The sequence below is a fragment of the Symphodus melops genome (genome assembly GCF_947650265.1).
Source record: "Symphodus melops genome assembly, chromosome: 17".
NCBI classification, from domain to species: domain Eukaryota; kingdom Metazoa; phylum Chordata; class Actinopteri; order Labriformes; family Labridae; genus Symphodus; species Symphodus melops.
In genome coordinates this window covers 82564-95063 of record NC_136707.1, presented here as the reverse complement: position 1 = coordinate 95063, position 12500 = coordinate 82564, and the positions used below count along the sequence as shown (strand labels likewise).

General features: G+C 50.5%; 1 protein-coding gene across 1 annotated transcript in view; it reads right to left on the bottom strand.

The window, feature by feature from the left end:
- gucy2ca (guanylate cyclase 2Ca) overlaps positions 1–11757 on the bottom strand; it is a 15954-nt gene extending 4197 nt beyond the window's left edge. Inside the window, exons 1-21 of the mRNA XM_079366949.1 lie at positions 11370–11757; positions 8362–8474; positions 7264–7331; positions 6963–7181; positions 6762–6880; positions 6013–6109; positions 5821–5932; positions 5450–5594; positions 4942–5027; positions 4662–4779; positions 4403–4484; positions 4226–4319; positions 2873–2935; positions 2705–2776; positions 2526–2630; positions 2315–2401; positions 1563–1695; positions 887–1024; positions 719–807; positions 121–212; positions 1–46 (exon numbers count right to left, since the gene is read on the bottom strand). The exon at positions 1–46 is cut by the window's left edge and continues 113 nt beyond it. Of these exons, the coding sequence (XP_079223075.1) occupies positions 1–46; positions 121–212; positions 719–807; positions 887–1024; positions 1563–1695; positions 2315–2401; positions 2526–2630; positions 2705–2776; positions 2873–2935; positions 4226–4319; positions 4403–4484; positions 4662–4779; positions 4942–5027; positions 5450–5594; positions 5821–5932; positions 6013–6109; positions 6762–6880; positions 6963–7181; positions 7264–7331; positions 8362–8474; positions 11370–11580 (2289 nt within the window). The 5' untranslated portion in view covers positions 11581–11757. The remainder of the gene's footprint in view (positions 47–120; positions 213–718; positions 808–886; positions 1025–1562; positions 1696–2314; positions 2402–2525; positions 2631–2704; positions 2777–2872; positions 2936–4225; positions 4320–4402; positions 4485–4661; positions 4780–4941; positions 5028–5449; positions 5595–5820; positions 5933–6012; positions 6110–6761; positions 6881–6962; positions 7182–7263; positions 7332–8361; positions 8475–11369) is intronic.
- Between the last annotated feature and the right edge of the window lie 743 nt (positions 11758–12500).

Below are 12500 nucleotides of genomic sequence, written 5' to 3'. Positions count from 1 at the left end.
GATCAGGTTGTCCATGTACGTCTCCGTGGCCTGGTTGTGCAGATTACTTTGTGGAGGACAGATGTGTCAGATCGTGTCACTGTGAATATCAGGACAGAGAGGGACACAGATGGAACGTACCTGAAAATCTTTCCCAGAGTTAACTCGATCTTCTTAAAGTCCGGCCTGCGCTCGGGGTCTTCGTCCCAGCTGCTTTTGATCAGGTTGTAGAGCTGCGAGCACACACAAGGTCAAGGTGTGTTTTAATGTTTCCTTTAGTCTTTAGTGTGTATCCTTGTGTCCTTGTGTCCTTCTATGCTGTCTGTAAGCTTGTTTCCTGTTACTCGTGTTTTCAGGTTCTTAGTTTGATGTTTCATGTTTCTTAGTCTTGTTTTAGTGTTTCCTGTTTTATTGTGTAATATCTTGTTTTAGTGTTTTCAGTGTTGGGTTGGACTTTGTACTTGTCCTCAGTGTTCTGGTCTTGTCCTCAGTGTTCTGGTCTTGTCCTCAGTGTTCTGGTCTTGTCCTCACCTGTCTCATGAGTCTCACCTGTGTCTGATTAACCTGCCTGGTCAGTCTCGTGTGAGATGTTTTACTCGTTTTGCTCCTCGTGGGTTTTTTTGGACGGTTTCAGTTTTTGTTTAAATGTTTTGTTTGGCTCCTCCTCCCTGTCACTCAGGTTAACTTTAACACGACTCTCTGTCGGTCGGTGCCGTGCAGCGATTGGTTCATCTCTCACCTCGACCTCTCTCTCTGACGCTCCGTCAAAGTGGATGTCTGGTCTGAAGACGTTCATCCCGCTGGGATACTGCACCCTGTAGATCTTCTCTGAGGGGGTGCAAACAGAGGGCCAAGGTGAGGACGTGCAGTCTGACACGGTCTGTCTTCCTCAATGATCCGACTTTACCTGCAGGGTCCGAACAGAACTTTGTGTAGAAAGGAGGCTGTCTCATCATGATCTCATGAGCAATGATGGCGTAGCTGTAGACGTCTCCCTTCTGAGACACGCCGTCTTTACGGAGATGTTCTGGAGCCGTCCACACGTCTGAGAGGAGAGGAGAGAGGAGGAGAGGAAATAGGAGAGAGGAGGGAGGAGGGAGGAGAGGAGAGGAAATAGGAGAGAGGAAATAGGAGAGAGGAGGGAGGAGGGAGGAGGGAGGAGAGGAGAGGAAATAGGAGAGAGGAGGGAGGAGAGGAGAGGAAATAGGAGAGAGGAGGGAGGAGAGGAGAGGAAATAGGAGAGAGGAGGGAGGAGAGGAGAGGAAATAGGAGAGAGGAGGGAGGAGAGGAGGAGAGGAGAGGAAATAGGAGAGAGGAGGGAGGAGAGGAGAGGAAATAGGAGAGAGGAGGGAGGAGAGGAGGAGAGGAGAGGAAATAGGAGAGAGGAGGGAGGAGAGGAGAGGAAATAGGAGAGAGGAAATAGGAGAGAGGAGGGAGGAGAGGAGGAGAGGAGAGGAAATAGGAGAGAGGAAATAGGAGAGAGGAAATAGGAGAGAGGAGGGAGGAGACTTCCCATCAAATATTTCCCTCCTATCACGTCGCTCCACTTATCGACCCAAACAGAGACGGAGACAGATTCTGACCTCGGCCCGGCCTCAGGATGGTGTGACAGCCGAAGTCGGTGATCTTCACCACCATCCGGTTATCAACCACACAGTTGGAGGACTTGAGGCGTCCGTGCATGTTGATGCTGCTGGAGTGGAGGTAGGACATGCCCTGAGGAGGACATGCAGAAGGAAGGTCAGACCACCACTCATCATCAGAATGATGTCCACATTCAGGGGGCGGAGTTATAGACTGCTCCTCAGGTAAAGGTCAGTTAAAGGGCGGGTAAAGGTCGGGTAAAGGTCAGTTAAAGGGCGGGTAAAGGTCAGTTAAAGGGTGGGTAAAGGTCAGTTAAAGGGCGGGTAAAGGTCAGTTAAAGGTCGGGTAAAGGTCAGTTAAAGGGCGGGTAAAGGTCGGGTAAAGGTCAGTTAAAGGGTGGGTAAAGGTCAGTTAAAGGGTGGGTAAAGGTCAGTTAAAGGTCGGGTAAAGGTCAGTTAAAGGTCGGGTAAAGGGCGGGTAAAGGTTGGGTAAAGGTCAGTTAAAGGGTGGGTAAAGGGCGGGTAAAGGTTGGGTAAAGGTCAGTTAAAGGGTGGGTAAAGGGCGGGTAAAGGTTGGGTAAAGGTCAGTTAAAGGGTGGGTAAAGGTCGGGTAAAGGTCAGGTAATGGGCGGGTAAAGGTCAGGTAAAGGTCAGTTAAAGGGTGGGTAAAGGCCAGTTAAAGAGCGGGTAAAGGTCGGCTAAAGGTCAGGTTAAGGTCAGTTAAAGGTCAGGTAGAGGTCAGGAACAGATACCTTTGCGATGTCGTACATGACGGATATTTTAAACTCCATGTCCATGAAGGTCTCATCAGGATAAGAGATCCTGTCGTTCAGGATGCACTGAAACACACAAACATGAAGGAGGTCACGTCCCTGTTCATGCTCCTCTAATCTAATCTGGTAATCTGTTAGCGCTCTTTACACCGTCACAAGCCATAAACTGTGTGTGTGTGTGTGTGTGTACCCTGAGCGACCCCCTCTGGCAGAGCTCAAACACCCCAAACACGCCGTACTCGAACCTCACGGTGCCGTAGAACTTGGTCAGGTTGTAATAATCGATCCGCAGCAGCTGAAACAGAGAGACGTGGCGGTGAGGCGTCACATGACCAGGATATAAGAACCAGAGTCAGCACGTGTTCTTACCGTGTTGAGCTCAATCCTCTGCTCCTCACTGAAGTCTCCGTCCATGTGCTTCAGCTCCTTTAAGATCACAGGCTGGAAACACGGACACGTTAGCACGCTGACACGTTAGCACGCTCACACGTTAGCACTCTGTCATGTCTTCATGCATGTGTTGGATTGGTTTTTTACCTTCTTGTCGTAGCGTCCTCGGTGATTGAAGTAAGTGCTGTCCTTCCTCTTATCGTCATCGATCTGCTCCACACAAACACAAAGACTCTTATCAGATATCTGCTGCTTATCTGATCAGGACGAGAGCTCCGTACACGCACTGAAGTTAATAACAAACATCTCACATCAGCCTGGGGGGCCCCAGGGCCAATAGGGGGCCCCACGGCCAATAGTGGGCCCCAGGGCCAATAGGAGGCCCCAGGGCCAATAGGGGGGCCCAGGGCCAATAGGAGGCCCTAGGGCCAATAGGGGGCCCCAGGGCCAATAGGGGGGCCCTGAGTGCTGACAAAGTGCAGAGAAGAGACTGGCAGACATGATGGTGGTTGAATCCAGGAAGTGACGGTCCAACTGGCTCAGGTGAGCTGATCTGTCGGACGCTGCGATGTGAACTTCCCCTCGCAGGATGAAGTATCTCTTCTTCTTCAAGCACTCTGTGGTGAATGAGACGTTCTCATCTTCACTCTGAGGTTTAGAAAGTTGTTGTCGCTGTGTTTGAAAGCGAACATGCTGTGGTTGTTTCTGTAACATGCTAACTGCATGCTGTGGTTGTTCCTGTAACATGCTAACTGCATGCTGTGGTTGTTCCTGTAACATGTGGTTGTTCCTGTAACATGCTAACTGCATGCTGTGGTTGTTCCTGTAACATGCTAACTGCATGCTGTGGTTGTTCCTGAAACATGCTAACTGCATGCTGTGGTTGTTCCTGAAACATGCTAACTGCATGCTGTGGTTGTTCCTGTAACATGCTAACTGCATGCTGTGGTTGTTCCTGAAACATGCTAACTGCATGCTGTGGTTGTTCCTGTAACATGCTAACTGCATGCTGTGGTTGTTCCTGTAACATGCTAACTGCATGCTGTGGTTGTTCATGTAACATGCTAACTGCATGCTGTGGTTGTTCCTGAAACATGCTAACTGCATGCTGTGGTTGTTCCTGAAACATGCTAACTGCATGCTGTGGTTGTTCCTGTAACATGCTAACTGCATGCTGTGGTTGTTCCTGTAACATGCTAACTGCATGCTGTGGTTGTTCCTGAAACATGCTAACTACATGCTGTGTGATTCTGGTTTCACCTTTAGAGGAACTGTTCAAAGAACGCAGAGTCATGTTTGACTAAGGGAAATCAATACTGTGCTCCAGGTGAGCGTCCTCTGTGTTTGCAGGCTGATAAAGATGCAGATTTATGATTTAGATAAAACGGAGGCAAACATTAAGACCAAGTGTGAAAAACTTCACCAGCAGGGAGGACGGCCTCTCCTGTCCACTGTCTCTCTGTGGGACAGATGGGACAGTGCAGTCATAAAGGTGCTGACCTTCAGAGAGACGGCCTTCTCGTCCAGCGGAGCGATCAGGTGTGCGTGGATGTGAGACCACTTCTTCTGGATCAGACGCTCCTTCCTGTTCTGTCTGATGACACGCAGAGACGCACAAACAGCCAGTCAATAAACAAACAGTCAAACACGAGTCTGAGACAGGCGTGTGCTTGTTACCTGTAGAAGATGAGAGCGATGGCTGTTACCACGACAACGCTGAGACTGAGGACGACGACGATTACAGTCTGTGTGTTAAATCCTGAAAACACACACACACACACACACACACACACACACACAAACACACACACACACAGCGGGTTTCAAAAAAACCTCCTCTGCTGCTTGATTCATGTTGTATTTTGAGTACAGCACAGATGATTCATTTAGAGTGTGTGTGTGTGTGTGTGTGTGTGTGTGTGTGTGTGTGTGTTACCGTCGTTTCTCTTGGGCACATCGGGAGGCAGCTGGCCCCCCTCCCAGGGCAGAGCGGGGTCAGTGTTGTTCACAATGGTTTTATTCCTCGATGAGTCAAACACCAGAAGGATTTCATACTGCAGACACACACACACACGCACACACACACACACACACACGCACACACACACACACACACGCACACACACACACACACACACGCACACACACGCACACACACACAAAGGGTTAAAACACACACTTACCTTGACTCTGACAGTTAAGGGGCAGAGCCTCACCTGCTTCGAGGTTACGGAGGTGTAGATGATGGAGAAGTTAACGTCTCTGTCTCCGTACTCGTCCAGCACGTAGTGTCCTCCCATACCTGAGAGACACATGATCGCACTGTTTAGGGCTGGGACTGTAGCATGGCGCTCGTCCCCTTGAAATCTGATTGGCCCATCTGGACACGCCCCTGTGTACAGAGCTGGGCCTGATTTAAAGTAAAGCATTGTTAAACTAAATGTAAGTTATTATAGGAGGCTTCACCTCCTCCAGGAGCGAGGAGACGAAGAGAGCTCCACCTTTACCTGTGAGCACGCCGCCCCGCCCTCAGACGTGCTCTGTGTCTCCGTGTGATCGGGACCTTTGTCTGCAATTTGTTTTTTAATCAATTTCAAACAAGAATTAACCCTGTAGGTTTCTGGGGCTTCTGTTGTCGTTGCCGTGGTAACGCACGGTGTCGATAGGTGTGGTAGCATTGTATGGTAGTTACACATTAATCTGCCTTCAGCTGCTCACACTGACCGTCAAAGGAGATGTTTCCAAAGGGGTTGTCGGACAGAGGAGTGTCTTTGGATCTCTCCTTCCATCTGTCACTGAGCATCTTCTCTCGGAGGACTTTCCCAAACAGCAGAGCCCCGTCATGATACCCGGCCACGTAGTCATTGATCTGGACATTAAAGGACCAATCAGTGAGAGGATGAGTTAACGAGCTGCTGACGCTCTCTTCCTCTGTGATCATGAAGGAAACTCTCTCTGACAACAAAGCAGCAGCCAGTATGTCCTCCTTCTAACTTTAGATTCAAGGTTTGGAATTTAGACTGCAGTACCCATTTTAAACACTAGGGGTTAGAGTTACATACTGCTCCTTAAAATTCATCTGTTTGTCATCTCACCGTGTCGTTGTACGTTGAGTTTTGCCCGTAGGCGTAGTTCCTCTCAGGCAGAGTGATCACCAGCACGTCCTCCATCCCCTTACTGGACGTGCTGTTGGTGTAATAGTCGGGACTGCAGGAGGGTCAGACAGCGTTACTCTGTGTCACATCAGTAGTTCACATGCACAATGGTCAAATGCTCGACGGACTTACTTGTAAATATCGAGGAGCATATACAGAATTTCCTTATTCTTTCTGACCTTACTCTTTAAGGGGACAATGTCATTGCTCCTCCCACACATGATGACAACTGGAAAAGATTGAAAGCAGCTTTAATGAGAGAGAAAACATGTCAGCTGAGCTGCAGAATCACAACAAACCTCGTCATTCTCTTCACTGTCTCAACGCTTCAACATAGAGCTCTATGGTAAAATGTCCAACTTTACAGCTGCAGTTCCTCCAGTGTCCACTAGAGTCTGTCTCCTGCAGTGAGTCAGTCTCCATAGAGCTCTATGGTAAAATGTCCAATTTTACAGCTGCAGTTCCTCCAGTGTCCACTAGAGTCTGTCTCCTGCAGTGAGTCAGTCTCCATAGAGCTCTATGTTAAAATGTCCAACTTTACAGCTGCAGTTCCTCCAGTGTCCACTAGAGTCTGTCTCCTGCAGTGAGTCAGTCTCCATAGAGCTCTATGGTAAAATGTCCAATTTTACAGCTGCAGTTCCTCCAGTGTCCACTAGAGTCTGTCTCCTGCAGTGAGTCAGTCTCCATAGAGCTCTATGTTAAAATGTCCAACTTTACAGCAGATATAAACATGTTTACAGCCTGGTACAACGGTCGTTCTGGTCTCTGTGGTTGATTTATTGATCTGTTTGTTATATAACTCGTCATATTTCATTATATTAAGGCTTTGACTGACAGGTGTTGTTTCTGCTTGTCAGGAGTGTCAGTGAAAGTCGACTCACTGTTACTGTGTCTGTTGGGCTTTGAGAGCGTCTCCTCGAACTCCGCCTCCCCTCGCAGCATCACTCTGTTTGTCTGTGTTGCAAAGTTGTTGGAGGCTGCTTCCAATGCATTGATGTACCTGTTCAAGAGAAGACCAAACATGACGCACCTGTGTGATGACAGAGATGGAAGACTTCACTGCGAGCACCTGACTGTCTCACCAGAAGCAGTCCTCAGACACGTTGTTGGACTTCTTGTAGACATAGACTTGTTTCCATTCATTCTTGAACTGTAAAGTTTCCTTTAAAAAGTTGATCAGTAAATCTGAGATCTTGCGTGCAGGCGGCAGGATGCGGGTGAGTTTGGGTTTGTAGTCACAGGAGAGGCCAAAGCTTCCCGCAGAGATGATGGGAATGCTCAGACTGAGGCCGATCTCATCACTGAGGGACAGAACAGGTCAAGCAGATCAGAACGTGGACCTGACGTTTGATTCATTAGTCACAGACTCAGAGTCAGACTCACTCCACAAACTGGAAGGTGGCGTAAGTACAGGAAGGGCCGAGCATGACGCATCCAACTTCCCCTTTGTTCTGCACAGAAACACAGAGCAGCAGTGATCCTGTGACTCATCATGGAGGGAAGACAAACATCAGACACACCTGTTCAATACCAAACTAAAGGCAAACTGCTCTGCACCTGTTTCTGTCTCAGGTGACACAGTCCAGCCTTAAAGTCACGGTTGGTCATTTTTTCCAGGTTGTCATCTGGATCTGTAAAAACTTCGACCGCAAGGTACCAATCTGATGAACCAATCACAGCCTCCCAGTCTCCCTGCTCGCTCCCTCGTGGATTAGAGGGAGGAGCCTCACATGAGGGGGCGTGGCTTTAGAGGGACCACCGAGGGGGGGGCGTGGCTTTAAAGGAAGCACTGAATGAGGGGGCGTGGCTTTAAAGGGAGCACTGAAAGAGGGGGCGTGGCTTTAGAGGGAGCACTGAGGGAGGGGCGTGGCTTTAAAGGGAGCACTGAGGGAGGGGCATGGCTTTAGAGGGAGCACTGAGGGAGGGGCGTGGCTTTAAAGGGAGCACTGAGGGAGGGCGTGGCTTTAAAGGGAGCACTGAGGGAGGGGCGTGGCTTTAAAGGGAGCACTGAGGGAGGGGCATGGCTTTAGAGGGAGCACTGAGGGAGGGGGCGTGGCTTTAAAGGGAGCACTGAGGGAGGGGCATGGCTTTAGAGGGAGCACTGAGGGAGGGGCGTGGCTTTAAAGGGAGCACTGAGGGAGGGGCGTGGCTTTAAAGGGAGCACTGAGGGAGGGGCATGGCTTTAGAGGGAGCACTGAGGGAGGGGCATGGCTTTAGAGGGAGCACTGAGGGAGGGGGCGTGGCTTTAAAGGGAGCACTGAGGGAATGAAAATGACCGACCCTGCCTTTAACCATCCGTGTGCTTCGGCTGAGCTTCTTCTTGGTTTTACGTCGATGTTTAAATCTGGGCCTTCATGACGTACGTCACTTTAATGATTGATAGTATCAAACAGATCTTAAGACATATTTTTAAAGAGAAAGAGAGACAGTGAAAGAGGGAGGAGCTGGAGAGGAGCGAGGGACACTGTCGAGCACACCTACATGCAGCGTCTTGAGGATGGCCACGCCCTCACAGGTGCTGCTCCCACAGCCCTGCCGGTTGTACATGTTGGTGCTGAAGCCGTTGTAGTTTGCCGTCAGAGTGAAATTTAAATCTGGAGTCATGGAGGGAAGAGAAGAGATATTAAAACCCGTTCAGGCTCGCAGGTGATCCCAGCTGTGATTGGGTGAGAGGCGGAGCTACACCCTGGACAGTTCAGCAGCCAATCACAGAGCTGACATATAGAGACAGACTCAGTGCGGTCAGTTCAGAGTCAGCAGGTAACCAACATATGTTTGGACTGTGGGAGAGATGAGCAGTGCATCAGCCAATAATAAAACAGTGTCACTTTAAAAAACTGTTCATGTTCAGATCGACTGTCTGTTCAACGTTTCATCTTTCATGATGAACATTTAGATTTATTCATTTTCATGTAATGTACATGAAGTGTCCTTGAGTGACCTGAGAGGCGCTTCAAATTATATGTATTATTATTATTTGATATTATGACCACCTTGTGTTAGGGGGGGTTCAGGTCAGGGTTTTGGTAGGGAGGGTTCAGGTCAGGGTTTTGGTAGGGGGGGTTCAGGTCGGGGTTTTGTTAGGGAGGGTTCAGGTCGGGGTTTTGGTAGGGGGGGTTCAGGTCAGGGTTTTGTTAGGGGGGGTTCAGGTCGGGGTTTTGTTAGGGAGGGTTCAGGTCGGGGTTTTGTTAGGGAGGGTTCAGGTCGGGGTTTTGTTAGGGGGGGTTCAGGTCAGGGTTTTGTTAGGGAGGGTTCAGGTCAGGGTTTTGGTAGGGGGGGTTCAGGTCGGGGTTTTGGTAGGGGGGGTTCAGGTAAGGGTTTTGTTAGGGAGGGTTCAGGTCAGGGTTTTGTTGGGGGGGTTCAGGTCAGGGTTTTGGTAGGGGGGGTTCAGGTCGGGGTTTTGGTAGGGGGGGTTCAGGTAAGGGTTTTGTTAGGGAGGGTTCAGGTCAGGGTTTTGTTAGGGAGGGTTCAGGTCAGGGTTTTGTTAGGGGGGGTTCAGGTCGGGGTTTTGGTAGAGAGGGTTCAGGTCAGGGTTTTGTTAAGGAGGGTTCAAGTCAGGGTTTTGGTAGGGGGGTTCAGGTCAGGGTTTTGTTAGGGAGGGTTCAGGTCAGGGTTTTGTTAGGGAGGGTTCAGGTCAGGGTTTTGTTAGGGGGGATTCAGGTCAGGGTTTTGTTAGGGAGGGTTCAGGTCAGGGTTTTGTTAGGGAGGGTTCAGGTCAGGGTTTTGTTAGGGAGGGTTCAGGTCAGGGTTTTGGTAGGGAGGGTTCAGGTCAGGGTTTTGGTAGGGGGGGTTCAGGTAAGGGTTTTGTTAGGGGGGGGTTAAGGTCAGGGTTTTGTTAGGGAGAGTTCAGGTCAGGGTTTTGTTAGGGAGGGTTCAGGTCGGGGTTTTGTTAGGGAGGGTTCAGGTCAGGGTTTTGTTAAGGAGGGTTCAAGTCAGGGTTTTGGTAGGGGGGGTTCAGGTCAGGGTTTTGATAGGGGGGTTCAGGTCAGGGTTTTGGTAGGGGGGGTTCAGGTAAAGGTTTTGTTAGGGGGGTTCAGGTCAGGGTTTTGGTAGGGGGGGTTCAGGTCAGGGTTTTGTTAGGGGGGGTGTTCAGGTCAGGTTTTTGGTAGGGGGGTTCAGGTCAGGGTTTTGGTAGGGGGGGTTCAGGTCGGGGTTATGTTAGGGAGGGTTCAGGTCAGGGTTTTGTTAGGGAGGGTTCAGGTAAAGGTTTTGGTAGGGGGGGTTCAGGTCGGAGTTTTGTTAGGGGGGGTTCAGGTCAGGGTTTTGTTAAGGAGGGTTCAGGTCAGGGTTTTGTTAGGGAGGGTTCAGGTAAAGGTTTTGTTAGGGGGGGTTCAGGTCAGGGTTTTGGTAGGGAGGGTTCAGGTCAGGGTTTTGTTAGGGAGGGTTCAGGTAAAGGTTTTGTTAGGGGGGGTTCAGGTCAGGGTTTTGTTAGGGAGGGTTCAGGTCAGGGTTTTGTTAGGGAGGGTTCAGGTAAAGGTTTTGTTAGGGGGGGTTCAGGTCAGGGTTTTGTTAGGGAGGGTTCAGGTAAAGGTTTTGTTAGGGGGGGGTTCAGGTCAGGGTTTTGTTAGGGGGGGTGTTCAGGTCAGGTTTTTGGTAGGGGGGTTCAGGTCAGGGTTTTGTTAGGGAGGGTTCAGGTCAGGGTTTTGTTAGGGAGGGTTCAGGTCAGGGTTTTGTTAGGGAGGGTTCAGGTAAAGGTTTTGTTGGGGGGGTTCAGGTCAGGGTTTTGGTAGGGGGGTTCAGGTCAGGGTTTTGTTAGGGGGGGGTGTTCAGGTCAGGTTTTTGGTAGGGGGGGTTCAGGTCAGGGTTTTGTTAGGGAGGGTTCAGGTCAGGTTTTTGGTAGGGAGGGTTCAGGTCAGGTTTTTGGTAGGGAGGGTTCAGGTCAGGGTTTTGTTAGGGAGGGTTCAGGTAAAGGTTTTGTTGGGGGGGTTCAGGTCAGGGTTTTGTTTGTTAGGGAGGGTTCAGGTCAGGTTTTTGGTAGGGAGGGTTCAGGTCAGGGTTTTGTTAGGCGGGGTGTTCAGGTCAGGTTTTTGGTAGGAGGGTTCAGGTCAGGGTTTTGTTAGGGAGGGTTCAGGTAAAGGTTTTGTTAGGGGGGGTTCAGGTCAGGGTTTTGTTAGGGAGGGTTCAGGTAAAGGTTTTGTTAGGGGGGGTTCAGGTCAGGGTTTTGGTAGGGGGGGTTCAGGTCAGGGTTTTGTTAGGGGGGGTGTTCAGGTCAGGTTTTTGGTAGGGGGGTTCAGGTCAGGGTTTTGTTAGGGAGGGTTCAGGTCAGGGTTTTGTTAGGGAGGGTTCAGGTAAAGGTTTTGTTAGGGGGGGTTCAGGTCAGGGTTTTGGTAGGGGGGGTTCAGGTCAGGGTTTTGGTAGGGGGGGTTCAGGTCAGGGTTTTGTTAGGGAGGGTTCAGGTCAGGGTTTTGTTAGGGGGTGTTCAGGTCAGGTTTTTGGTAGGGAGGGTTCAGGTCAGGGTTTTGTTAGGGGGGGGGTTCAGGTTTACTTGCCATGTTTTTGGTTCTCCAGTCTGTCCGCTTCGATGGCTCGCTCCACGGCGAGCTGCACAAATGGCCGACTCCACTCGTACGTGTTGTCCTCCAGCAGCACCACGTTCATGGTGAAGTTCCGCTTGGAGGACAAACACTCGTCCAGCATGTTGTTGGCGACCACCGTCACCATCAACGCCCCCAGGACAGGTACAGAGACCCAGCTGTGCATGTTGATCCGTCCTCGGCCCCGTCACAGTGAATGTTCCTGCTCCACAGGTTCTACATGTCTGAAATATGAAGAAGGCTGAAGGCTTTCACATCGATCCTCTTCGGTGACTCACCGCCCAGCATCCAGGTCCAAATAAATCCTTCAATCTGCTTTCTGCAGGTCTGATCGAGAGCTGAACCCAGACATGTGGTACGTTCAGAAACACAGACTTTGTGTCTGGTCCAGAGAAAGGCTGAGATCGATAAGCGTCCTGGCTGCTCTACCTGCCCTCGTCTGCACGTTAATGAACAACTGTGATCAGTGTGAGCAGCAGAGAGGGCGGGGCTCCCACTCTGCACCTGCACACACAACGCACCTGAGATTACCAAGTCAACAGAGAGGGTGCACTTCTTACACTTCCTGTCTGCCCCACATCAGCAGATCCAGAAGGATCTTCTCTGCTCACAGAGTCTTGAATCACAGCTGTCGGGTTCTTGTAACATGAAAACAGGCAGCTCAGTGGAAACTTGGTGTTTGGAGTGGAGGCGGGGGGGCAGGTGGGGGGGGCAGGCGGGGGGGGCAGGCGGGGGGGGGGCAAAGGTAAAGGAGGCCATAAAAGTGAAGGCTTGTGTGCAGCTGATAAATACTGTCTGCTATAAAAGCAGGGTGGATACAGACCATAAAAGTCTGTCCACACTGCTCGTAAACCAGAGTCAACGCAATCCGAGGAAAACCACAAGAGACCAGATCACACAAGACTCCAACACAGACCCTGCCCCTGTCAAAAGACCCTCCAGTTAAAGTTCACTGTTCAAGAAACTGCAGGAGCGCCTGGAGTTTACATACGATCACACGCGTGTCAGAGGGTCTATGTGGGTCGGACCAAACGCCCCCCTTTAGACCATGTATGACTGAACATAAAGCAGCCACCTGTGACCACA